General features: G+C 50.8%; 7 protein-coding genes across 7 annotated transcripts; 5 read left to right on the top strand and 2 right to left on the bottom strand.

The window, feature by feature from the left end:
* Window positions 1-318: 318 nt before the first annotated feature.
* On the top strand, window positions 319-7,038 carry Z519_12481 (uncharacterized protein; the record flags this gene model as incomplete). The annotated part of the gene is made up of 1 exon (XM_016770187.1): window positions 319-7,038. One exon carries the CDS (start codon window positions 319-321, stop codon window positions 7,036-7,038), a length of 6,720 nt encoding a protein of 2,239 aa, XP_016613529.1.
* Window positions 7,039-7,648: 610 nt separating this feature from the next.
* Z519_12482 (uncharacterized protein) lies at window positions 7,649-9,399 on the top strand (the record flags this gene model as incomplete). Its single annotated transcript, XM_016770188.1, has 2 exons — window positions 7,649-9,061; window positions 9,112-9,399. The coding sequence occupies 2 exons, from the start codon at window positions 7,649-7,651 to the stop codon at window positions 9,397-9,399; spliced, it is 1,701 nt and encodes a 566-aa protein (XP_016613530.1).
* A 937-nt stretch (window positions 9,400-10,336) lies between these two features.
* Z519_12483 (uncharacterized protein) lies at window positions 10,337-11,981 on the top strand (the record flags this gene model as incomplete). Its single annotated transcript, XM_016770189.1, has 3 exons — window positions 10,337-11,116; window positions 11,165-11,255; window positions 11,305-11,981. 3 exons carry the CDS (start codon window positions 10,337-10,339, stop codon window positions 11,979-11,981), a joined length of 1,548 nt encoding a protein of 515 aa, XP_016613531.1.
* Window positions 11,982-12,705: 724 nt separating this feature from the next.
* Window positions 12,706-13,907, top strand: Z519_12484 (uncharacterized protein; the record flags this gene model as incomplete). Its single annotated transcript, XM_016770190.1, has 5 exons — window positions 12,706-12,740; window positions 12,816-12,900; window positions 12,964-13,046; window positions 13,097-13,685; window positions 13,743-13,907. The coding sequence occupies 5 exons, from the start codon at window positions 12,706-12,708 to the stop codon at window positions 13,905-13,907; spliced, it is 957 nt and encodes a 318-aa protein (XP_016613532.1).
* A 2,125-nt stretch (window positions 13,908-16,032) lies between these two features.
* Z519_12485 (uncharacterized protein) lies at window positions 16,033-18,036 on the bottom strand (the record flags this gene model as incomplete). The annotated part of the gene is made up of 1 exon (XM_016770191.1): window positions 16,033-18,036. One exon carries the CDS (start codon window positions 18,034-18,036, stop codon window positions 16,033-16,035), a length of 2,004 nt encoding a protein of 667 aa, XP_016613533.1.
* Window positions 18,037-18,765: 729 nt separating this feature from the next.
* Window positions 18,766-20,162, top strand: Z519_12486 (uncharacterized protein; the record flags this gene model as incomplete). Its single annotated transcript, XM_016770192.1, has 3 exons — window positions 18,766-18,874; window positions 18,933-19,003; window positions 19,128-20,162. 3 exons carry the CDS (start codon window positions 18,766-18,768, stop codon window positions 20,160-20,162), a joined length of 1,215 nt encoding a protein of 404 aa, XP_016613534.1.
* A 978-nt stretch (window positions 20,163-21,140) lies between these two features.
* Z519_12487 (uncharacterized protein) lies at window positions 21,141-24,842 on the bottom strand (the record flags this gene model as incomplete). The annotated part of the gene is made up of 1 exon (XM_016770193.1): window positions 21,141-24,842. One exon carries the CDS (start codon window positions 24,840-24,842, stop codon window positions 21,141-21,143), a length of 3,702 nt encoding a protein of 1,233 aa, XP_016613535.1.
* Window positions 24,843-25,596: the final 754 nt, after the last annotated feature.

Below are 25,596 nucleotides of genomic sequence, written 5' to 3' on the forward strand. Positions count from 1 at the left end.
ATGAAAGCCAGTTGTGGTGTGTGTATGGTGATTGAGAAAAGCTGCGGAGAAAGATTGCGTGGAGAAAATTAACCGGCGTCTCGCGACTAAGCGATCCGCCCTATACACGTCGCGTCTTGCGCGTCTTAATTAAAACACACCTTTGCGCGATCTTCAAGACGTCTAATATTTGGTATTTGCGACGCGCAAATTCACAATACACTCGGCCTTTGAACTCTAGCTCCCTCGGCGTTGACAACCAGGCATTTGCTACGACTAAATGTTTTAAATACTGCCTATGGCAAGGATAATCCGACATATCTCCTCTCTCGTTCCACAATGCCTGTCCGAATGCCTTCGCGCTATGGCTCCAATTTGAGACTCGGAAGGGATGCCTCACGCAAACAAAAAACGAAGACAATTGACTCCTCCTCACTGCGCACCACCGAAGGAACCTCTCAAGATGAAAAGATTCAAGCAACGCGGCTGGCCAACAGCATCGACGACGCCATGGGCCTCCCCAGGTATGATTCGGGCAAGAGAAGGGTGGGTTGGCTATACAACATGCACAGCACCTCGATTGAAGATCCACGAGTACCGGGCGGTCGTGCGGGGGTGGACTTCTACTTTATCGGAGAAGACGGCGAAAACTTCAAGGCGACGGTTGAATATGACCCATACTTCTTATTAGCAGTGAAGCGTGGACGCGAGAGCGAAGTCGAGGAGTGGTGCAAAAGGATGTTTGAAGGACTTGTCAAGTCAATCAACCGCATAACCAAAGAAGACCTCCAGATGCCGAACCACCTCCTTGGATACAAAAGAACATTCCTTCAACTCAAATTTGTGAATGTCTCAGACCTGCTCGCAGTCCGCAAGGTGCTGTTGCCTATTGCAGAGAAGAACAAAGAGAAGGTAAATGCCATGGACACATATGCAGAGGTTGCTAGTGCAGCAGCAGGCTTTGACGTGTATGACGAAGACCAGGCGACCGATGCCCGACCGAATGGAATTGCAGACGCCAGCGACTACATTGTCGACATCCGAGAATACGACGTTCCCTATCATGTTCGTGTTACCATCGACAAGGACATCCGCATTGGAAAATGGTATGCGGTCGAGGCTAAACACGGCTCAGTCTCTCTAACTTGTCTGGAGGAGCGTTTACAGCGCGCTGATCCGGTTGTCCTTGCATTTGATATTGAAACGACGAAACTGCCCTTGAAATTTCCAGATTCGGTCATTGATCAGATCATGATGATCTCTTACATGATTGATGGGCAAGGCTTCCTCATAACCAACAGAGAAATCGTTTCGGAGGACATTGCCGACTTCGACTATACCCCAAAGGCGGAATATGAAGGGCCATTTCTCATTTTTAACGAGCCAAACGAACGTGCCTGCATTGAACGGTTTTTCTCTCACATCAAGGCAGCTCGACCTACCGTCATCGCGACATATAACGGAGACTTTTTCGACTGGCCGTTTGTTGAAGCGAGAGCAGGCGTCAATGGTATCGACATGTACGCTGAAATCGGATTCCGTAAGAACAGCGAAGATATCTACCAGAGTAACTACTGCGTCCACATGGATTGCTTCTCATGGGTCAACAGAGACAGTTACCTGCCTCAAGGCAGTCGAGGTCTGAAAGCTGTCACGGTCGCCAAGCTAGGCTATGATCCCGATGAGCTCGATCCGGAACTGATGACCCCTTACGCAAGCGAACATCCTCAAATTCTTGCAGAGTACTCCGTCTCTGATGCTGTTGCGACGTATTATCTCTACATGAAGTACATCCATCCCTTCATTTTTTCACTCTGTACAATTATTCCACTCAATCCGGATGATACTTTACGAAAAGGCACGGGCACTTTGTGCGAGATGTTGTTGATGGTCCAGGCGTACCAGAAAAACATTGTGCTGCCGAACAAACACAAAGAACCGAGAGAAGCTTTCTGGGAAGGCCATCTTCTTGAGTCCGAAACGTACGTTGGCGGACACGTGGAGAGTATTGAGGCTGGTGTTTTTCGTGCGGACATTCCTGTCAATTTCGCCATCGATACAACCGCGATCGACGAGCTTGTGCACGATCTCGATGCAGCTCTGAAATTTTGTATTACTGTTGAAGAAAAGAAATCACTGGACGAAGTTACAAATTATCAAGATATTCGAGCACAAATTGTTGAAAAGTTGGAGGACCTGAAGAATACACCCAACAGAAATGAGCGTCCTCTGATTTACCACTTGGACGTTGCATCCATGTATCCCAACATCATGACTACAAATCGCCTTCAGCCTGATTCTATGATTGCCGAATCAGATTGTGCCGCTTGCGACTTCAATCGACCTGGTAAGACATGTGACCGACGATTGCCGTGGGCATGGAGGGGCGAGTTCTTGCCTACCAAGAGAGACGAATATAATATGATACGCAGAGCGGTAGCGAATGAGACCTTTCCGGGCAAAGGTCCCAAAGCACCCAGACGAACTTTCCAAGAATTGAGTCTGGATGAGCAAGCAGCAATGGTGCGAAAAAGGCTCCAAGAATATTCAAGGAAGATCTACCACAAGATCCACGATTCAAAAACTATCGAACGGGAAGCAATCATCTGCCAAAGGGAGAATCCCTTTTATGTCGACACTGTCCGCGACTTTCGAGATAGGCGTTATGACTTCAAAGGGAAGCAAAAGGTCTGGAAGGGTAAGACAGAAGCATTGAAATCATCCGGTGCACCAGCTCTGGAGATTGAAGAAGCTAAGAAAATGATCGTTCTCTACGACTCTTTACAGCTTGCACACAAGGTCATTCTCAATTCTTTCTATGGCTACGTCATGCGAAAGGGATCCAGATGGTACTCTATGGAAATGGCCGGTGTTACTTGTCTCACTGGGGCGCACATAATTCAGATGGCCCGGGAGCTTGTGGAACGAATCGGCCGACCGTTGGAGCTAGACACCGATGGAATTTGGTGTATGCTTCCAGCGACTTTCCCGGAGAATGTTGTTTTCACGTTGAAAAATGGAAAGAAAATGGCCATTTCTTATCCTTGCGTGATGCTCAACCACCTAGTCCACGCACGGTTTACAAATCATCAATACCAGAGTCTGGTGGACCCGGCCACGTTCAAATATGAAATACACAGCGACAATTCGATCTTCTTTGAGGTTGACGGCCCTTACAAAGCGATGATCCTCCCAACCTCGAAGGAAGAAGACAAGAATTTGAAGAAGCGATATGCAGTGTTCAACCACGACGGAAGTCTCGCCGAATTAAAGGGGTTTGAGGTCAAGCGCCGAGGCGAGTTGAAGCTCATCAAAATTTTCCAGACTCAGATTTTCAGGTTCTTTCTAGAAGGCAGCACTCTGGCGGAAACATACGGAGCAGTGGCTCGCGTCGCAAACCGCTGGCTTGACGTCCTGCATTCACATGGATCGACTCTTGCTGATGAAGAACTGATTGATTTGATTTGCGAAAATAAGAGCATGACCAAGACTCTCGACGAATATGGAGGCCAGAAATCGACGTCAATTACAACCGCGAAGCGACTGGCAGAGTTCCTGGGGGACCAGATGATCAAAGACAAAGGACTGAATTGCAAGTATATCATTTCAGCAAAACCCAGAAATACCCCAGTCACAGACCGAGCCATTCCCGTTGCGATATTTTCAGCGGATGACGGTGTCAAACGTTTCTTCTTGCGAAAGTGGCTCAGGGAGGACCCAGCGGATATGGATCCCAGAGCCGTGATCGACTGGGACTATTACCTGGAGCGCCTCGGCTCTGTCATCCAGAAGCTCATCACAATCCCTGCTGCTTTGCAGAAGATCAGGAACCCTGTGCCGCGTGTTGCACATCCAGATTGGTTGCAAAAGCGAATTACCGCAAAGGACGACAGGTTCAAGCAGAAGAAGATGACGGATCTTCTCCAGAAGAGACCCCTTACTGAGCGCTCCGTCAATCTCATGGAGGATCATCTTCCTGCTGGTGGAGACATCGAAGACGCCCTAAGCACTGAAATCAAGCCTCAGACGCAAGTCACCAAACCTGCAAAACGAAAGTCCTCCGAATCAACGAAATGTGCCCTTATTGATCCTCTTGCGTCTTTCCATCATAATGCTCCGCCGATTGACAACGACTATCGAGGCTGGCTGGAGCACCAGAAAAGGAAATGGAAGTTACAAAAGCAAGCCAGGGCGCGACGACGGCAACTGTTTGGAGAAAGACCAAACGTAGCTACAGACTCCATCAGCAGCTTCTTCCGCAACCAAGCGGAAATGATGTACACCAATACCTGGCATGTTCTGCAATTACGCCAAGGAGATTGCCCTGGCGAAGTAACAGCGTTTGTGATCATCGGGAAAAAGATTCACTCCTTGAACATCAAAGTTCCTCGCATACTGTATCTTAACCTTAAAGGCGAAGAGCTTCCCAATGTGGATATACCAGGCTGTGATGTCGAAAAGGTCAACCATGTGCTGCCGAATGGCCATCCATCAGTCCACTTGTTTCAATTAACGATGCCTGAAGACACGTACTTGCGAGAAGAAGAGTCGGTATCCTTATTGTGCAACCATCCCAGTGTTGAAGGCGTCTATGAGCGTCAATTGCCGCTTTTTATGCGAGCTCTACTGAAACTGGGCAATATGTGTTCTGTCGACGAGAGTCAGAAAGGTGTCCTTGGGAAGGGCCTTGAACAAGGCTTTGATTTATCAGCGCTACTCAGGAGTGATGCACAGTCGACATATCTAGAAGACGCAAGCTCCCTGGGATATATCTACTTGTATCACCTTGTTGCCGGTGACCGGAATGTATTCGCGCTCTTCTCAACCACTAAGCTTGAGGCGCATATCATTCTTATGAGTCGAAGCCGTGACACTCAGCTCCCTAATGCCGACAAGATATATGCCGAACAATATCGCCAAAAAGTCCAAGGTGAAGCCCTGATGCAAACCATCTTTGAATATCAACCTAGCGTAAGTTTCAAGATTTCGCAGGTGACAACAAAAAGAAAGGCACACCTTGAGCTGGCGGATATACTGAAGAAGTGGCGGTCGGACGAGGTGAAACCAACAATACTTCTGCTCCAGACAACTGTGCACAAGAATTTGACGCACGATATCCGATCCGTTAGGGATTACCCCGTCATCTCTCTGCCAGCAGAGCAATCTGACATAGATCTCCCTTCCTTGGCTTGGCAGGGTCATGCCATCAAGAACTTGATCTCTCGCTATTTCAACATTTCCGGCTGGTTGGCGCATCTGATTGAGCTTGCTCGATACGGCGATGTACCTCTATGCAACCTTGAGAGGGACGATCCTCGGTTTCTCATCGATTTGGCCTATGCACGGAGGTTGAAGAGGAGCAACGTCGTTTTGTGGTGGTCTGATCAAGCTCGCCCAGACCATGCTGGGCATGAGCGTGATGATATTTTGGGTCCACTGACCGAAATAATTGAGATGCCCTCAATTAACAACCCGGGGGCCTACACATCTGTCTGCGTCGATGTATCGGTGCAGAATCTGGCAATCAACACTATATTAACCTCATCCATCATCAACGATCATGAAGACTCTACAGGATCCGTCAGCTTTAGCCCGACGGTAGACGAAGAAAATCAGCTCAACTCCAATACGATCAAGTCGAATGGGGGATTTGCTCAAGCAGCACTTGAAGTACTCCAGGGTATGGTCAAGTCGTGGTGGGCTGAGGCCTGTCGCGGTCATCGACTCGCAGACGTAATGGTTCAACATTTAGTCCGATGGGTCGAAGCCACTGCTTCCTGTCTTTACGACCGACATCTGCACTACTATGTGCAGATGATGTCGAAGAAGGCGCTGCAGCAGCTCATCACCGACTTCCGACGAGTGGGATCACATGTTGTTTTCGCGAGCCCGACACGGTTACTTCTGCAAACGTCGAAACAAGATGTCGAAAACGCATATGCATATTCCCAGTACATTCTCAAGTCGATCCGGCAAAAGCCGCTGTTCCATTTCCTTGGACTCGAGGTCAAAGACTACTGGGATATCCTGCTTTGGTATGACCCATACAACTACGGCGGTAAAGGCACCTCCGCGATTACAGAGGACACCAATCACTTTAGTCTCGAGACTGTTGTGCACTGGCAGATTTCACAGTTCCTCCCGCTGCCTTTGCAACCTGTTTTTGACGACTGGGTCATTACTTTCATCGAGTTGCTACAGAACCTGAAAAGGCCACCAAGCTCATCTGAGAGCATATCGTCCACGATTCGGCCTACCCAAATAGCCTCTCCGTTCATCAATCTGACAGAAGATCCCACCAGCACCGAGGTTACAACCGTCCTCCAAGACCAGTTCTCCAAGCCACTGAAGAGACAAATCACGAGCTTAATCCGTCGTCAACGGGAGGAACTATTACACCCCGAATTGGCCAGCGACTGGACATTCCCCTCTTTGCCAGGTGGCACTCTAGAATCGAGCGACTTGCGTCATCCTCACGATCCAGTCCTCGAGCTAGTTAAATCGCTCATGCAGATCATCTCTTTGTCGAAACCTCTCCAGCTTGAGGCGCGGCTTCTCCGCAAAGAGCTCCTCGCCCTATTTGACGTCCGCGAGTTTGGGAAGGAGGCCCGATTCGAAAACCCCAGCGCGAGTCTACGCTTCGAGAATCTTGTCTGCGACACCTGTACCATGACTAGGGATCTGGACCTGTGCCGTGACGAGGATATTCTACCTAATGCAAACGAAAATGGAGAGGCAAACAACAAGCCTTGGACCTGCAATAGTTGCGGGACAGAGTACAACAAAATCGTCCTTGAGGAGAGACTCATTGCGAAGATTCACGCAATGTTATTGGCTTGGCAGACGCAGGATATTAAATGCAAGAAGTGCAGTGTTTTGCAGGGTGACGACAGTGTATTTGCTGATCATTGTTCATGCGGTGGAGAGTGGGTTGCCACGGTAAACTTCAGAGACATTAGGGAGAGATTAAAGGTCATGGAACGTATAGCGGGAATGTATGGGCTGAGGATGTTGGAGGCTGGTGTTGAGGAGGTCAAGATTATGTGTACGATTTCATGAGGACATGGGAAATGAAAAATTGTGCATATTGATTCGCCCGTGGTCTGTGAATTCTAGGGAAGTAGAGGTAGTCGTTCCTCCGTATGAATAATTGTTCCTATACCTATAAAATATCCCAGACACTAATGCGCAGTAGACTTCATTTGAATAATGGCAAACTTTGTCAACCCGTACATTGTGGCAGTGCGAAATATGTGAAATATGCGCAACAGAGCGGCTACATACTCCACCGTACTCCCCACAAGGCTGGCTGCGCTAAGGTGAAATGCTTGTCCGTTCGAAGCAAGAGGAGGCCTTCCGTTCCACCTCATCGATATACCATGGTTGACCGTACTCCTACTCAACTCAGGTCGACGATTTACCACCTTTTTTTTTTCCCCTGCCTTTGTCAGAATCTGTCGGTGTTTCTTCCATCCACAGTCCATTTCTTCATTCAATGTGGGCGAGATGGATTATTTCGCAACGCAGATGAAGTGATATTACTTTCCCCGACTCATACTCTGGCATTATTCTCGCCGCAAGCTCAATCAAGCTAGCAACTATCATCTAGATTGCACGTCTCTTTTGGGTCGCCTGCCTCCCTTCCCTCTGTCGGCCTGCTTTTGTCAACATGGATGGCGCGGCGCAGAATCGACCCACCCAGCCTGCGCCGCAGCAGCAGGCGTCCCTGATTCGGCCTGAGCAAGTTCAGAGACTGCCTCAGCTTAATCCGACCCAGAAACAGCAGTTCGAACAAGGTGTGAGGAGATTCTGGGAGATTCTGAACACCACGCCTCAAACAGATCCCAAATACACTGAGGCATACACAAACCTTGTCAAAACCTCGAGCCAACTCATGGCGGGCATGAAGCAGTGGCAGCAGCGAAAGCAGATGGCTCAACAACACGCAGCTCAACAACAGGCTTCGGTACAGGCGCAGACACAAGTACAAACACAAGCACAGGGACAGGGGCAAGGACAAGCACCAAGGGGGACGGGCCAACCTGCTCAACCACAAGCCGCCGCGGCACAAGGTCAGGGCGGAGGCAGCGCTGTACAATTCAGTCAGCTCTTGCCTGAGATCCAACGCAAAGTAAACGAGCAGCACTTTTATTACCCGCCGGCAATGACAAAGGGGAGTGAACCTGCCGAAGTGTGGTTACGCGAGGCAAAGGCCAGGCTGGGTCAAGCATTGCAAAGACTGCAAGTTGCCAAGCAGAAGAAGGCCGAATTTCAGCGACAGGCTCAGCAGCGCCAAGCAGCAGGGAATCCGTTGACTGCAAACGAAACGGAAGTCTACAACAATAAGATTGCGCAGTGCGACCGGGCGGTCAATGAGAGCACCTCATTTATGAAGAAATTCAATGAGCAGCAGGAACAATTTCGAGCCGCGCAGCCTCAACACCAGTTCTCAAAACAAGGCGTACCAGTTGGTGAGGGAGCAGAAACTCCTGTCGCACCCCATATGCAGCCTGGTATTCAAGCCCCTACTGCCCATTCCATCAGCAGTGCTGTTTCGGCCGCACGTAGCCAAGCAAGCGCCGCACAAGCAGGCAGCCCGACTGCACCTGCACCGCAAATCGGTCAAAGCATCGGTGCAGTCACTCAACATACGCCCATCACCGGGACCCAGACGCAGTTCCCCCAAGCTGGCCAGGGAGATATATCTGCAGCCTCTCGCCCAACATCGCACCAAGGTCAAGCTATACCTTCTTTACAACAAGCTGCGTCTGCGGGCGTTCATCCTCATCCACTCAACACTAGCATCAACGGCATCAAGACGGCTACACCCAATATTACCAAAAATTTGCAAGTTCCCGAGCCTAAACCCGTGGCAATGCCTCCATCTCGACCAACTTTGACCGGTGGCGCCGGGGTGGGACTGCCTGGTCAGCTGGCGCAACCCGCCATCACCGCATTGCCTGGGTATGTACTGGAGTCGAGCGAAGATGGGCGAATTCTATCCAAAAAGAAATTGAACGAATTGGTGCGCGAGGTTTGCGGCCCGGGCCCAGACGAGCAGCTCGACCCTGAAGCAGAAGAAGTAAGCTGTAGTTGTCCCCAAGTCAGATAGTGTATGCTAACACTACCCAGATCTTTCTATCAATTGCCGACGATTTCGTTGACGAACTTGTCTCATCGGCGTGTAAGCTTGCAAAGCTCCGCGGCTCGTCAAGTCTAGAACTGCGCGACATTCAAATCGTCCTCGAGCGCCAATACAATATTCGTGTGCCGGGTATTTCAACCGATGAGATTCGAACCGTACGAAGGCCACAGCCTGCACCAGGGTGGGCACACAAAATGAGTGCTGTTCAAGCCGCCAAACTAACAGGAAGTGGAACTGCTACGGCTGCGACTGGCACAAATGGAAAGGAGAACTGAGTGTGTTTATCCTAAACTTGGTATGTACTTACGATTCATAACAATACGAAGGCGTTCGAGGGAGGGCGAGCGACATGGCGCGAGAGGTGATTATGAGCATGGACGTGCGGCATGGAATCAAGAGAAGGCGTACCTTCTCATTGCTCCGGGCTCGGGAGATCAGGTGCCCCCAAGGTATTGCAAAACACTTCACGAAGCATCATTCGGCATGGGATACCCCACAGCGCGATAAGTTCAGAGCAAATCGATATCTTGATATCCTTGGATTTGTACTCTGTACATCCCAAATCAAAGTTCAAGATTTCCATCGAGCAGCTATCATTGCAGCCTACAAGTACAACGTTTCCTTGAAGGTTAACCAGGGGATTTCTGGTCCGTTCTACGAGGTAATTCGGAACGAGCCCAAGGCTTCAGGTAGTGCGTAGACGCCGCCTCTACCCAGTAAGGCCCCGCCATTCACGCCAGTGTCTTTCTTCTATAAAGTACCAAGCAGATAAGATGAGTCTGGAAATACTGCCCAAGATTTGATGGAGCCATCAGAATTGGTTCTCTAGGCGAAAAAGGGCCGAGGAGGCTTGGGGGTTTTGCTTCGCCCAGCACAATCGGTGCCCAATCAATTAGTGACAGTGTGGGCGACGTCATCAGCAGCCCAACTCACTGCCACTCTTTACCCCCATGCGTTCTGAGTAGCGTGATCGTCACAATCCTGCTGCTTGCTGCCGCTCCTCCTCCTCCTCCTCTAAGACTCTTCATATTGATCGTCACTTGCCTTTCGACAGTACAGTTCTCTTCACCTGCTCAACCATCTTACGAGGGGAAAAAATTTGGAAGTGGGCTGGCCCTACCTTCTTGTCCGCTCATCTCACTCCCCTCGATTGCCTCTCGTCAAGGATCGACGTTCAGATCCTTTCCATCCGGACAGATCCACACAGCAACCATGTCAAGATATCGTGGTGACCCTCGCTACTCTGATGGCAATCTTCCATACCGCGATGCTACTCCCCAGAGGTGGGATGCCGAGCGCTTTGTTCGTGAGCGAGAAGTCCGCGCCCCGGCTCCACCGGTCATTGACCAACGCCCTCCATATGCCGATTACCCGCCTCGCAGGGCTCCGGTCTACGAGGACCAGAGATACTATGAAGAAGACCGCTACGGCCCTCGCGGCACCTCGGAGCGCAAGTATTTTGAGGAAACAGACTACTATGATCCACGAGCACAACGGGGCCAGGTAGTCCCCTATGCCCCCGAGCGACCACCCAGACCGGATCCTGTCCCACGACCGGGCATCATCCGCCGTCAGTCCAGCTTAGACACCTTTGACCGCCAGCCAGCCAGGCGTTATGATGACTATGACGACGGGCATCGACCTCAACGAGGACCTCCTCCCCGGGAGTTGATACCTATCCGGGCGGCTTCACCCAGACGGTATCCTCGATATGACGAGAAATTTTATGAGGATATCCGTGTGCAAGACCCGGACTATTACGGCGATGATGGTTTCAGGGAGTACCGTGAGCGCGAATGGGTCACACGGAGAAGAAGAAACAGCAGTCCTTCCCCAGAGCGCCGGACGGTGAGGGAGGAAGAGATCATTGAAGAGCGCAAGGAGGAGATCATCGAAGAGAAGCCATATCCACGTCGAGGGAAGACTCGCATGCCCAAAAGACTGGTTCACACTAAAGTGCTGTTTGATCTCGGCTATCCCTATTATGAAGAGGTAAGAATATTTAATTGTCTTGAAAGATCCGCGAGCTAACTGCTGCAGGATGAACGAACTATTATCATTGAAAAGGCGTTAGGTCCGGAGAATATTGATGAGATCTTCACCAAAAGCAAGGAATATCGAGAAAGAGAGGGTGAGTTTTGTAGCCACTCGTCCGGGGACCGTGTTTCTGAGAATTACAGTTACAACGACTCGCCTCATTGAAGCTCCTCCTACTGTGGCCCCGAGCATCCGAGCGCCTAGCATGCATGGAGGTGAAGTGGTCATTGAAAAGACAGAGAAAAGAGAGGAGATCAAGACTGTGCCCCTTGCGGAAGCACCCCGTTCCGTCCGCGATTGGGATGGCCTCTCGGTTCGGTCTCCGTCTCCAAAATCCCACCGCTCACGGTCTCGACGACGGTCGCGCCGCGGATCTTCCCCTGAAGTTTTCAAAGAGACACTTGTAGAAAAGAAGGAAGTAATCAAGGAAGTCTCTCCCGCACGAACGCACCGATCTCATACCACGCACCGTCGAGGCTCGTCTGTGAGCGATGAAACGATCATTGAGCGGAGAATCACCCGCGAAGAAGTTGAAGATTCCAACTCAGTTCATGTGGGTCCACTTGCACTGGTGGTGGACCGCAAACCACACCGCAGCGAGCGTGATATCAAGGAGGAAATCCGCAGACTGGAAGCTGAAAGACGAGAACTGAGACGCGAGAGACGATATGAGCGTGACGGTGGAGAGGTCGTCAAGATCGAGCGTGTCCGTGACAGAACCCCATCGCCTCGGGGAGAAGTTATCATTGAGAGACGTGGCGATGAGGTTCTCGAGGTCAAGAAGGATCGGAGAGGTAGGATGTCGTTGATCGTCAAATGAACAAGTATTCCTGATTGACCGGCATTGGACAGGTCGCTCGCGCTCGGCTGCTCCCAGTCCGGCAATCATCAAGGCCATGATGGCCACTCTGACCTGAAAAGCTTCTCCAGGAAGCGCGCACAATATGCTTTTTAGGTGATGGGCCGTCCAAAGGAGACGTGAGATCATTTTACATGCCAGGACCAATCTTTGTGCTAAGCTAGGATCGACATGTCTGCGACAAACATTTGATATCACTCCGCTACACTCGTACAATGTAAAGGGATTGAACGCCGACGATTCGAAAACATGACGGCATGATTAAGCAGATTTGGACGAATCTCCTATGTGGACTAGCGAGGTTGTGGATGGGAGGATTCCGACGTTGATCTGATAGACATGAATTAGGATGCATTACCCTGAAGTTTCACCAAAAACCCCTATTGATAGACCCTAAACTTGAAGAAATCTGGTCATAGAGACCGGCGTTGAGCCCCTGGCTATGAACCTTGTGTGTAGGGCCAGGCGAACAGGTTACCGCAACATGTGAACAGCAATTCCCCCACACCCCCGGCGCCCGTTTGGCCGATGTCAGACTGCTTCCCATCGAGCCCATCCATCCCTCCTCTACAAAACAAATCACTTGCACTGACTCAGTCTATTACCCTCGATTCCCAAAACTGCACACTTCTCTTGGGTCTCTTTCCATTGGCCTCTGCGTGATCTCGAGCAGACTGCTACAATCATGGACAAGTTTTCTGCATTTGGCAAGAACATCAGGTGCGCCCCCTGGCGATTGATCTCAGACCAAATTGCTCATCCTAGAAATCACACTGACTGTGGTTTGCTGTGCAGTTCGGCATTCAATTCCACAGTTACTCCTTCCTGGCAACGAAGTCAACAGTATCTCAAGGAGCAGTTCGGAAATGCCGACGACAAGGTTTGTGACGACGACAACAACATTGTACATTTCACCGGACTTCACTGACCCCGAGCCTTTCAGACACAATTACCCGCAGACTATATCGAGCTGGAGAAGCGAGTCGATGCCCTGAAGCAAGTCCACCAGAAGCTGCTTGACGTAACGTATGACTCCTCTAATCAAACCCTACGATCTCTGTTGACAGCCGGTCCAGCAAGCAATACCAGAATGAAGCCTATGACTACCCCCCAAACATCCGTGAATCCTTTGGGGATCTCGGTCGCAGCATTTCGGAGAAAGTGACGCTCCTCTCCAAAGCTCACAACGCGTCCGAAGCGGCAACCGCCTTTACTGCTCCCCCTTCTGCAAAGCCCCAACCGAAGACGTTCAATCATGCCATTGCCCGTGCCTCACTGGCAAGTTCCCAGCTCCTCAAGCAATCTAACACTTCTGGAACGGGCGAAGATCCACTAGCCAATGCCTTGGAGAAATATGCCCTTGCGGAAGAGAAAGTGGGCGAGGCTCGATTGGCGCAGGACCAGGCCATCCAGTCCCGATTTCTTGCCGGATGGAGTACCACACTGAACACAAACATTCAATTCGCGACCAAGGCCAGGAAGGCCGTCGAGAACAGTCGGCTGTTGTTAGACAGCACCAAGACATCCAAGAAAAGTCAAATTCAGGGTCGTGGCATGAATCCGGATGATGAGACAGCCATGAGCGAAGACGCTCGAGCTGAGATTGAGGCCAAAGAAGACGATTTTGTCTCACAGGTGGAGGAAGCTCAAGGCGTAATGAAGAATGTGAGTCTACGCCATATCTGAATAGTTAACACTACGACAGAACTAACACTTTAGCAGGTTCTGGACACGCCCGAACCACTCCGTAACCTGGCGGACTTGATTGCCGCGCAGCTCGAATATCATAAGAAAGCATATGAAATCTTGTCAGAGTTGGCGCCAGAGATTGATCAGCTCCAGGTCGAGCAGGAAAGCAACTATCGCAAGAGCAGAGAGGGTGCTTGATGGGGCGCCATAGTCTCCAGCTCCTGTGCTTTGTATTTTGTTTCGCCTACTACTGTTTTCCCAGCAATGGGATGAATGGGACGGAGGGAACGTGGTTCAACTTAGATCCGCATACCAAATGTCGTTTGTTGCTGGCGTTGTTCTCGTAGATATTGATGCCAAAGGCGATGCTGTCACTTCCCTCTCTAGTGTTTGCCGAAGATTGACCGATTTTGAGCCAACTTCCCTGCTTGCCTCCCTCGTCTCGAAGCTGTCTCCCACTCGATTGCGCCTCTCGTCCAACTCTTGCAACCAGAAGTATTCAGCGACTGCCTGCAGAGACAGTCTTCCCCACCGCTTAAGTCGACGGATCACATAGCGTCTCGAAGAACAGTGCCTCCTCAACAGAGCCTCTCGCCAACCTTCCGCAGTCGTTGCAGCCCTCTCGAGCGGCCCCAGTGAAATCGCAGCTTCCTGTGACCGCGGCGGACGATCGACTGCTTAATCCAAGCTAATAAGGGAGGTCATACAAGATGGCAAACGGGTATGTTCACATCGTATACACAGACTCTACGACCTCGGAATTCATTCGTCCTCGCACCCTCCACTCTACTACTCCTTTCGTTCCAGCGAGTCAAGCTCTAAGGACCAATATCTCCATGCATGACGACGGAATACCAGGCTCAACAAAAGAGACGCGAGTTGATTACTAGTCATCAAGGAGTGGTAAAATCTACATCTTGGACGACGTCACATCAAACGGTGGTGGTTTCGTTGGCGCAACATGGCAGTCCACCGACGCTTAAGGCTGGATGTCTTGATTGATCGCCGAATACGTGTTCCTCTCTTCCTTCAGTCCGAGCTTTCACTTCACCTCACCCCATGTCTCGACTTGTTCTGCTCTCGCGCCTCCAACTGCTGAAATAGCCCCCGGCTGAATAGACGAAGTCACATTCGAACTAACCTACTGTCTTTTATTACGACAGGTGGTCGATTCTAATCGGTCTGGTCGCCATCGTCGCCCTCAGCGCCGCAGCGTGGTTCTTGAGTCCCAAGGGTGAAAATCAGACGTATGTCCCGTATCTCTTTCTACACAATAGCCGTTCTCCTCGTCTCCCTGTCAAGTTGACAAACATACGGAGGGAAAGCTACCATAAGCGTTTCGACTACTGGCAACAAAGCTTCAAATTGTCTGGACGTCTGATTCTGACCTTGGTTGCCCTAGGATTTGGAGGAGCACCCTCATTCTAAGCTTTGCAAGTTGCTACATCATGTGGGGTATGTACCATGTTGTTCGTTGCACTTTTCCTGCTCGCCAGTATCGTGGCCTTATGTCTATCACTGACAGCAAGCTCTGAGCGCCGCCGTCTCCAAAACTTCGTATGAGAAAGGCACGGCGCACAGTGGATGTTTTTGTGCTACACATCCATTCTCACGACGCTGTTCGCTGACTTCGTCTGACCATACAGCAATAACGTTTTTCGCGCAATGGCATCCCTTAATCGAGCCGCGGATGGCAAAGTTGAGACACGGATATGCAGGCGGTAGTTAAGGAGAATGAAAACTTCAGGGCCAGGACACGTTTACTGCATTCAGCTTCAATGAATTTTGCTCCTGGCGGAAATGCAGGGCAGTGATCAAAAAGGTCGACGCGACAGGAGTTTTCCAAGGCCGTGAGTTCGTGGCATGAAGTGGATAACGGCTCCGCGTATAAGATAATACCTCATGTATAGGAATGGAATGCCGTGCGGCGTGCATGCTACAACAACATGGCTACACGAGCTCCTGGGACTAGTTGAACAGAATCGCTCAGGGAGGACATCGGGCGCGGACCATGGAACGTTAACGTAGCCTCTCCATGATACAATAGCTATGTTCAACAAAAAATGCCTTCTAACATCTTGAGTGCGTTGTAGACGTTGAGCGATTGTTTATCAGTCCCTTGTCTGCTCTCCGTTCCAGCCGAAGATACCAAGTGCTCTGGCGTCTTCATTCGTCCTGGATGTGTTCAACACGGCATTTCGTTTACCCATGATCCAAGCTAACGTTTGCCCCAGCTAAAAATGTCGAACAAGGCTGATCCGACTTTGTCCATGTTGTACTCCGTATTCATACAAAGGATTACCAGCCGCCTTCCTTCTGGGACTCAGCTTTCAAGCACGAAGCCGCCGAAGCCATCCTTGCTCCCCTCCGTCTCTCCCTGTTCGGCTTGGTTGTCTTCCGCCTGCTGCGCATTAGGCTCAAGATCGTCTGTGGTCTCCTCCACTGAGATTTTCACCCCATCACGTCGAGGCCCGTGCTCTCCATTTTCTGTCTCGGCTTCATCTCCACCTTCATCCCCCTTGGGAGCCTCGTCCTCAGGCCCAATCAGTGAGGGCGGCTCCGTCCTGATTGGACTCATGTCCTCATTATCCTGGACACTTTTATCGTCACTATTCTCTGAATCCCCCATAGCATTCACCTCTCTCGCCTGAACAGCTGCTCCACTGTCCCCGGCTTGACCATGCCTCACAGAGTCGATTGAATAGTCGTCATCCAGGTCATGAATATGCCCTAATATTGCCTTGAGGACGTCGCTTCCGCCCGTCCTTATCGATCCACCGGAAGGGGACGTAATTTTTTGCCCGCCTTCTTCATCGTCAAACGGTCTAGTTGTCTGCTCTATGGGGGTTTCCACTCTCATTGACCCATCCTTCTCGTTCACGTAGGCGACGCTGTTGATAGTCCTTGGACCGACATCTCCATCTAGTGTCGTAGATGGTGACTCTAGATTCTGCGAATTCATGTGCACGGACAATGGATCGATATCCTCTGCTGTGCCTGTAGGTGTGGGATCCTCCGGAGCGCGAGGCTCGTATTTTAGTACGGTAGAGGTAATGTCAAGTCTAGTTAAGAGACGTTCTGGGGAAGCGTCATTGTTCCTGTCCTTTCCTCGGTCATCCCTATCTAGGGATGCTCCGTCTCCTCCTGGCATTGTGATGGCCTTGGGTATCTCTTGAAGTTGAGGTGGCTGCGGTAGATTTTTCGTCGCTGCTATACAGCTTTTCGGACGCTCTTCTTCCTCTTCTTGGCCCTCGGCGATGGTGGCAACATGGCTCCCAGTGCTAGGGGTGTGTTTGTGTCTCCGGGTTGTTGCACCCGTGCTGACTGTCGTCGGGGCTGTTGGGGTAGTAGTGTCTACTGACGAGGATCCACTGGACGACTCGTCCAACATCGAACTCGATGCATTGTCCTTATGCAGTATTTGCGGGCGTAGACCACCTTCGCGGTCAGTAGTGGCTTCGTGGACTCCTTCAGCTTCGGTTGGAATCGTATAGCTGTCCTCTGGGATGAGATGGTACTCGTCACAGACGACTTTGAACAGCATGTACAGACCATAAGTAGCTTCGACAGACCAAAAGACATCACGATGTTGAAACCAAGCATGTGCGAATATGCGATACACTCGTCGGAAGATATTAGTCAGTTGTCTCATACTTTGAATGACATTGCCTGCCTCCGAGCCTAAAGCTAACCGCGAAGGGAAATGCTTCGGACTCGTCAGAACGTTCGCAGCCCAATCGAGAGTATGGTTGCAATAGTCGATCGCGCAGCATGATTTCGGCGGCTCATGCACGGCGCAGAGATACTGCCATTCACTAGCACGCATTTCAGGACATGTCTGAGAAGAACAGGGCGGATTATCGTTCATCAGGAAAATCGAAACGATATTAGCTTTCTGAGTGAGAAATCGACATAGTTCGTACAGCCATAGGTTCCTGTCCACGAACTCGTTGTCGTTAATTTGTGGGGGTGTTGCGAGTTGTAGAGCAGATTCTTTCGTGATGGGAATGGTGTGCGTAGATTCTGGCGTGTGAGTGAGGTGAGCGTAGAGGGATTTAAGGTGTTCTTGAAGTTGAAATGGCGAGTCAAGCTGGCTCAACGGAACCAGGGGAGGACCAAGAGCCATGTCTGCAGCTTTTGTTCCGGGTCTAATCCTCCTTGCTGCCCCTTCATCTGGTTTTGAAGTCGCTTCAAGCGACAGTTCTTTGGAGAGATCAACACCAGGGCTTTTGGGGCCGAATTGAACTTCTGGGATAGGTGGAGGAGACGGCAAGCGAGGGGAGCTGGATGGCGAGACGCCAGATCTCGAGGGCGTAACAGCAGTCATTGTGTATGTGGAGGGCGAAATTGTGTCTGTCGACGATCAACTCGTTCTCGCGCTGAAAAAGGCGCTCAAACGGCAAAGTGGTCGCCTCTTCAATCCGTGGAAAGGGTTCCCCTCTCGCCGTATATTGCCGTTCGTCCTAGAGAAAAGATTGCTAGTTCCCTTTCATGGTCCTATGGTCCTCACAATCTAAGCAGCTCTGCGTAGACGCCGATCCATGCGCAATAAGAGGAGACCAGATTGGTCGCGTTGTCGCAGGAGGGCGCTAACTTCCGTGCTCTTGGTTGTTCTAGAGTACTGTGGCATACATAGCCCAATCGTGAGAACTCATGTGTTGATCAGAGGAAGGGAGTTCCGCTTCGGGGTAGTTTGATGCCTTGTGCAGGTGGCAGGCGAGGTGCAGGCGCAGTGGAACAGCTTGATAGCCAGGCGAACTGGCACTCGACTTCGTGGGAACAGGCGAGTAGGATTCGGATGAGTTGCCTTCTCTGAATACAAGGTTGCGAGATCGACAAACAGCCGGACGCTAAACCTTAAACTTGACTATCGTGAACGTTGGTTGATATTCCTCTGTGCATGACGTGGATGTGATTCAACGGACGTGGCCATAGTAGATGTCGAGGAGGAGGATGTATTTACATTTCGATTCCAACATCGCCTCAGTCTCTCACTTTAGCCGAAGAGGGTTTATTTCTGCAGGACTCGGCACCACCTTAGTGACTACCAGTAAGAATGGATGACGAAGAAATACCGGACCTCGTCGAAGTCTCTGTGGATGGCAATGCCACCGGCACTGTGGGAGATGAGTCTAAGAGAAAGGTGCCTATCACCATCATAACAGGTAGGACTGCCCTCCGGCAAATACTTGTCGCTGCATGAACTGACAGGAGCACTCGCAGGCTACCTAGGCGCAGGGAAGACAACGTTGCTCAACTATATCTTGACAGCAGAACACGGCAAGAAAATTGCAGTTATTTTAAACGGCACGTAACGGTACACCCACTTCTCCTAGAGCCCTCTTATCAATTGCTTCCATATCATTCATTCTTGATGTCCAATGATCAACGTTAATTTCTAATATCCTTTCGACGTAGGCAGAATTCGGAAATACGACGGATATCGAGAAATCCCTAACCGTCAATCAGAACCATCAGGCCACAACAGAATGGATTCCTCTGGCCAATGGGTGTATCTGCTGCAGCGTCAAAGACTCTGGAGTCGCAGCGTTGGAGACTCTGGTTGAACGACAGAATGACTTTGATTACATCCTCCTCGAGACTACGGGTGTTGCAGATCCCGGGAATATTGCGCCCATGTTTTGGCTCGACGAAGGCCTAGGCAGTAGTATTTACCTCGATGGCATCGTCACGGTTGTTGATGCGAAGAATATCCTCAAGAGTCTCGATGAGCCGGCCCCCGAAGAGTTGCCACAATCCGAGTCCCATGATCGTCATGATCGCCATGACCACCACATGCCCCAGCTCACAACTGCTCACCTCCAAATCTCCCATGCGGATGTAATACTCCTCAATAAAACAGACCTTGTCTCTCCAATCCGGCTTTCAGCAGTTGAAGCCCGAATCGCTTCCATCAACGGCCTGGTTCGCATCGTCCCGACAACACATTCTCGCGTCACCAACCTCAGCGGTACTATCCTAGACTTGAAGGCGTACTCGACCTTCCCCTCCCACTCTAGTACATCCAACACCGAGACTAACGCAATGCCCGACTTCGCCTCCAAAGGCCACTCCCACCTCGACCCGACGCTCTCCACAGCTACGTTCGCCTTACCTCCTTTTGATCCACAAAAGCTTCACCTCCTCTCAGGCTGGTTGGAGACACTGCTCTGGGACGCCGAGGAGTTGCAGGTGGGAAGCGAGCGAAAGTACGAAATCCATAGAACAAAGGGGCTAGTAAGGTGTACGGATGGGAGCACTAGGGTTGTGCAGGGTGTGAGGGAGATTTTTGAGATCATTGAGGTGCCGAAGTGGAAGATTGATAGTGCCAAAGGGGCTAAGAATTTGAGCGACGACCAAGTGACTGCAGGAGAAGGGAAGATCGTGTTTATCGGGAGGAATCTGGATTTGATCACAGCATGGAAGATTGGTGGGGACGGTAGCTCTGCTTGATGCGAGGGGGTGAAAATACATGACGGCCTGGATCAACGACTTCTTGAGTTAAGCTCAGGTTGCGCATGCTATTCATGATCATATCATAGGTTATAATATCGTGAGTTCTGTCTCACCTCACAAGTAGGACGGAAGTTTGAAATCTGCAAACACCTCATAACCTTCAGACATTCGAGACCGTGGCAGAGAAGCGACTCCCGAAAAACATCTAGCTTTCCCTGATTGCTTGTTCGGCATCGGCAGTGTCGCGCGATACAGTGAATCGAAACAGGTCAATTCGCCCTGTGACACGACGCTCTCGTTCGTCTGGTCGAGCGCTTGCTCGCCGTGGAGTTGATTTGGTTTCGCAACCATGATCCTTTCCAATTTCCCGATTGACGCCGCCCGTTGCACTGTACATAAACCCGACAAAGTAAAAGCAAAACTCCCAATCCTTCTTAGTTCGAATGCACTTCCAATCATTTGTGAACTCATCACCTGCCGTGATGATAACATGCGTCCTTGGGCTGCGTTGCGCATCAAAGAGCCGAAAGATATCCTCATAACCATAACCTACCCATGAATTCAGCCTCAGCTGTGGGAACATTTCGTGTCGTCGTCATCCGAGGTCGATAGACCTGCCGTGATTCATTTGCGTATAGGTGCATTCATATTAGTCCGCCGATCTATTGAAAGAAAAGTGGTCAAATAGCTGCCAAATCACCCCATAAATTGAGTCTGCTTTCAGCAGTCAAGTTTTTCGTTTTAAATTTGCGTCATGAGGCTCAAATATTCCGAACCCGATCAGGCATTTCGACCAATCGTTGCAACAGTGGACTGCTAACAGCGTATGCAAACATCGGGCCTGCTTGAGGTATTTCTAACGAAGAACTTCTGAAGGTCTGACTCTCGCCTGGGCTAGGATATAACCTTTTTCGGGCTTGGGAGCCTCCGAATGGCCAGGAGCTTTTTCCTCGAGCGGGTTCAGTCCACGTGCTGTTACTCGTTCGGCCCTGCTGTTTGTCCCATGTCACCCAGTTCAGCCTCGGCTAACGGCTCGTTCCATAATGGTAGAGTGTTCACTCTGTCTTTCCCTGCTGAATCTCCTAACGAAGCAGAGAGGGCTGTTTCCCTCATCGTACAATCACCGTTACCGATATCTGCGAACGGAAGGGCTGATTCGTGAATTTCACGGAGATCGAGAGTCTTGTTGGCAAGCCGAGGGTCATTAGCGGCCCGCGAACTTTCCTCAATCTCAGGTATCTTGTCCGATCTTGGTGGCAGTTGTTGCTTCTCGGTGGCTCGCGACATAAGAGAAAAGCAGATATCGTCACCAAGGGCATCAAGGGGTTCACCATAGGCAGTGTCCGTGGTAGGAGGACTCGCAGGTTCGCTTGTTGCCGTCCTTGGAGATTGGTCGGTGATTTTCTGAGGTACAGTATCCCCATCGGTAGGTGTCACAGAGTCCGAACTATCCTTGACACGTAAGGCATCACTCTCTTTATCAGGAGTCATATAGTCGCTGTTTCGACCTCGGAAATCAGTCGCGTTCTCGAAATTCCCAATGGTGCTCTCCACACTCTCAGGCACGTCCTCTACCTTTTCGAGCATCATCTGGGCAGTCTCTGTTGTGTAGTCCGGATTCTGAAGGCAATTGTTTGCTAGCTCGGGCGCCCGCTGAATAGTTTCCGTGGTGTTGTCCAGATTCTGAAGGGGGTTGTTCATAGGCTCGGGCTTCCGCAGAATAGCCTCTGTTGTGTTTTCCGGTTTCTTAGGGGCGGTGTTCATGGGTTCATGCGCCCTCCTACTGGTCTCTGTTGTGTGCTCGGGCGCCTTCTGAACATTCTCCGTCGAGTCCGTTGGATTCTCAGGGACGTTGCCTACTTTCTCCAGTGTCTTTTGAATATTCTCCGGCGCATTCGCTATATTCTCGGGTGCGTTATCCACTTGCTCAGGTACCTTCTGAATATTCTCTGTCGAGCTCACCAGTGTCTCCATTAAAGTCTCCAGGTCTTCCGTTGAATCCGCTGGATCGTTGGGCCCTATCTCCAGATTCTCGGCGGGATTCTGGAGATATTCCGTTTCGTCCTCGGCATACTCAGTCTCGTTCCCTGGCTTCTCGGTTACGTCACCCAACTTCGGCTCATTATTCAGGTTTTCCTCTATTGTATTTTCCAGATTCTCCATCGTGTCCTCTGAGTTCCTAGAGGCGTGCTCCAACTTTCCGGTCGAACTTTCTAGACAGCCAGACTGTTCGGGCCAACACTGAGCCAAAGGAGCAAGGAGATCCTGGCTATTTCGAGGTGTACTTTCAGAAGTCGCAGAGGTTGCCGCAAGAAGCGAAGGGCGTCGGACTGGTAGAGGGTGAAGAATGTCTGCGGGTCCAATTGCCTCAGACGCCCCAGCCGCCTCAGCCGCACCCTTCTCCTGTGGGGGTTCTTGGTCCTCAAAGTCACTCTCCCCTTGTGTAGGACCCTCTAAAATCTTCAGTTCTTCGTCATTGAAAGTCCGGCGGGAAATCAAGTAAGGATGACCATCCAGTTCGAGCTCGTCAAATTCTCGATCCATTCCCGGAGATATGGCTACGATGTTCGGTTCCAAATCCTCGGTTGGGGTCGGCCGCTCATCCTCAGATTCCCAGTGATGTCTCTCGTTCTTTCCAAGATGCGCATAGTTGGTAGGTGGTCGTCTACCCCTGGGTCGGTCGTAGCCGGAGGTCTCACTCTCAAACTCGTAGTTGGACGACTTCGGATATGTGAATGTATAGTCATCCCGTGAGCTCTCTGGAGAGTATGGAGGGGCCTCGTACTCCTGTATGTTTGAACCCAACCGCAAAATATCATCCCGCTCAACCGCGTCAGCCGGGTCGATGTATTTCTTCATCGTTCGCAATTTCAAGGCAGGCTGCTGACGCGGCGGAATCTTTTCGGAGGAGCTGGGTATTCTCGACGGGAACAAATCCACTAATTCTTTAGCAGATAATCGATCCCTCGGACGGGCGGACAAGCAGATCCGAACAATATCTTGATACCACTTGGGGACGTCGGATGGGAATTCTTCAACACTCAGGGGTGGTACATGGCGTTCAGGCTCGTCGTCATCCATGGCCAAAGCCCACAAAGTCATCCCGAGTTGATAGATGTCCGATTTCTCGCCAATATACATGGAAATTCGCTGATTGCTGGCAATCTTGTTGGCAATCTCAGGAGGCTCCCACCCAACTGGGCAGCCTCTCCGGTTGATGTCGATGATCTTGGCATTTCCCTCGCCGTCGACGACGATGTTGGAAAGCGTGAAATCGCCTTGAACGTAACCTTCTTCGTGTATCTCACTGAGACCACGAACTGCCTGCTCCGCCCACCTACTACGATCATCCCACGCAATTGCACCTCTGTGGTCGTAAAGTAGATCCACAATCGCTCCCCTTTCCGCGTAGCTAATCAACAGACCTTTGACGACGGATTCTGTGTCATCAAGCACGATAGCTTCAAGCTTGATGACATGATCAGAATCATGGAGTGCATGCAGAGCATTAATTTCATACAGAAATTCGTCGACCGTGTCCGGTCCTGGGATCTCTTTCTTGATGTAGACTGTCCCCTTGTGTAGAACCTTATACACAAAGCCGGAAAGGTGTGAATCGAAAGCCAGCTCACTTTCTCGGATTTGCATAGGACGGAACGCTACATCGTTGAGTATGTGAGAGAGAGTAGTTTTGGGTGGGTATGGAATGATCTCGTTGACATCCTCCGTCACGTGAACATGTAAACGACCGTCGGTGGTTTCCAATTTGAGATTAGTAACGGTGTCATAGAATTGTATCTCGGGGAGGGAATCACGTATTGACTCATAGATTTGCATGCTCTTATCCCGTTGAAACTGGAGTTCCTTGAGGTCCATCTCCAAAGATCCCGGCTCAGCATTGCGATAGTCACATGAAATGGTCACCCGCCGCCAAAAGTTGGGCGTCTGTGCATAAGTGACGAAGAACTTTTCACGATCCGACTTATCCCGGAAATGCATGCTAAGGTTAAGAATCCATCGGTGATCAAGTTCGTCCCTTAGCTCAGCCTTGTCATCGACTATAGGCATTTGGGGATAGTGAGAGTCATCAGAAGAAGTTCTCGAAGGAGGGCGTGGAGGTCGGTAGTCGTCTTGAGACCAGATGTCTTCTGTCGCGTCGGGATGCGTCGAATCCAACGACGGTGGTGGAATCGGTTCGATATAGGCGTCACCAGTTCCGGCATCCGCCCTGGAAGCCCCAGTGACGGCGGGTGCAGAGGTCCGAGCCGAATCCCAATTGGGTGGCGAAGAAGTCGCTCGACGTCTGGGTAAGCTTATAGACGTGTGCCTGGTGGAAGAAACGGCTCTCCTCTCGGCATGACAAGGCTCGATGGGGAGCAATCGATCTCGCCTTTCTGAATTCTGACGTCGGAATGTCGCTTGCCGGGGAAGACCGACGGCGAGCGGTCTGGTTGAGGGATCTTGTTTGACGGAATTCCGTCTGTCAGCCCAGGTCTGAGGCCACTGCTCGTCGTCGGAGCACTCGATCGGGCTGTGAGTGGCGTCATCTTTGGCAAAGAAATGCTGGATTTTCTGCCACATGCCGAGCCTGAGCGAGTGTTTGGAATGATGGTGATGCGGCTCGGAATCAAACTGTCTCAGCGGATTGTGTTCTGCATGGCTAGGACGAATGCCCATTATGGTGGAGGTTGCCTTCGGTTTGACGCTGATACTAGTGAGGGGCACAATCCTCCTCCTCCTCCTCCTCCTCCTCCACAGTCGAATCAGCAGCCTCCGCTGAGTCGGGCAGCACAGCAGCGAAGAGAGCTAGACCAACGACAATCGGACATCGAAATTGAGCAGGTGTATGTGTTCGCTGCGTATATGTGATGTGCGACGTGGTACAGCAGAGATGGAGGAGGATTTGGTGGGAATTCGGAAAGCTGGTGAACGTTATTGGTGATGGGCTGTGCGACCAGGGTGGCAGTGAAAGGTGGGATACTTCGGAGACTCGGGAGGTGGAAGAACTTTTGAACTTTGTGAGGCGGTGAAGGATACCTAGTAACTAGAGCATTAATGTTTTGGAAAATATCGCATCCGGTGAGCCCGCCCCGCGCTACAAAGACGTTCAATGTTTCGACAAGGATGAGAATGGGATATTCTTCCTGCGCAATGTGGATTTGGTGGGTGATTTGAAGGACGATTGCAGGACGAGTGTCGGATTATTGGCCTGCAGCAACGCAGCTGAGTGGTCTGGAGACGGGTGCGAGTATATCGAATGGATCCCAATACTGGCCACGGCGACCGTCGTCTGACCCACGCTTTTCGTTTGGGTTCTGGGTACTAGAGCACAGGAAGTACGAGGAGGTGGAATGGTAACTGAGATGAGGCAAGGATGCTGAGAGCGGGTTTGATGGCTTTAAGGTGGGTTTCGAAAAGTGGTTCAACGTGG

Source organism: Cladophialophora bantiana (assembly GCF_000835475.1).
Source record: "Cladophialophora bantiana CBS 173.52 unplaced genomic scaffold supercont1.30, whole genome shotgun sequence".
Lineage (NCBI taxonomy): Eukaryota > Fungi > Ascomycota > Eurotiomycetes > Chaetothyriales > Herpotrichiellaceae > Cladophialophora > Cladophialophora bantiana.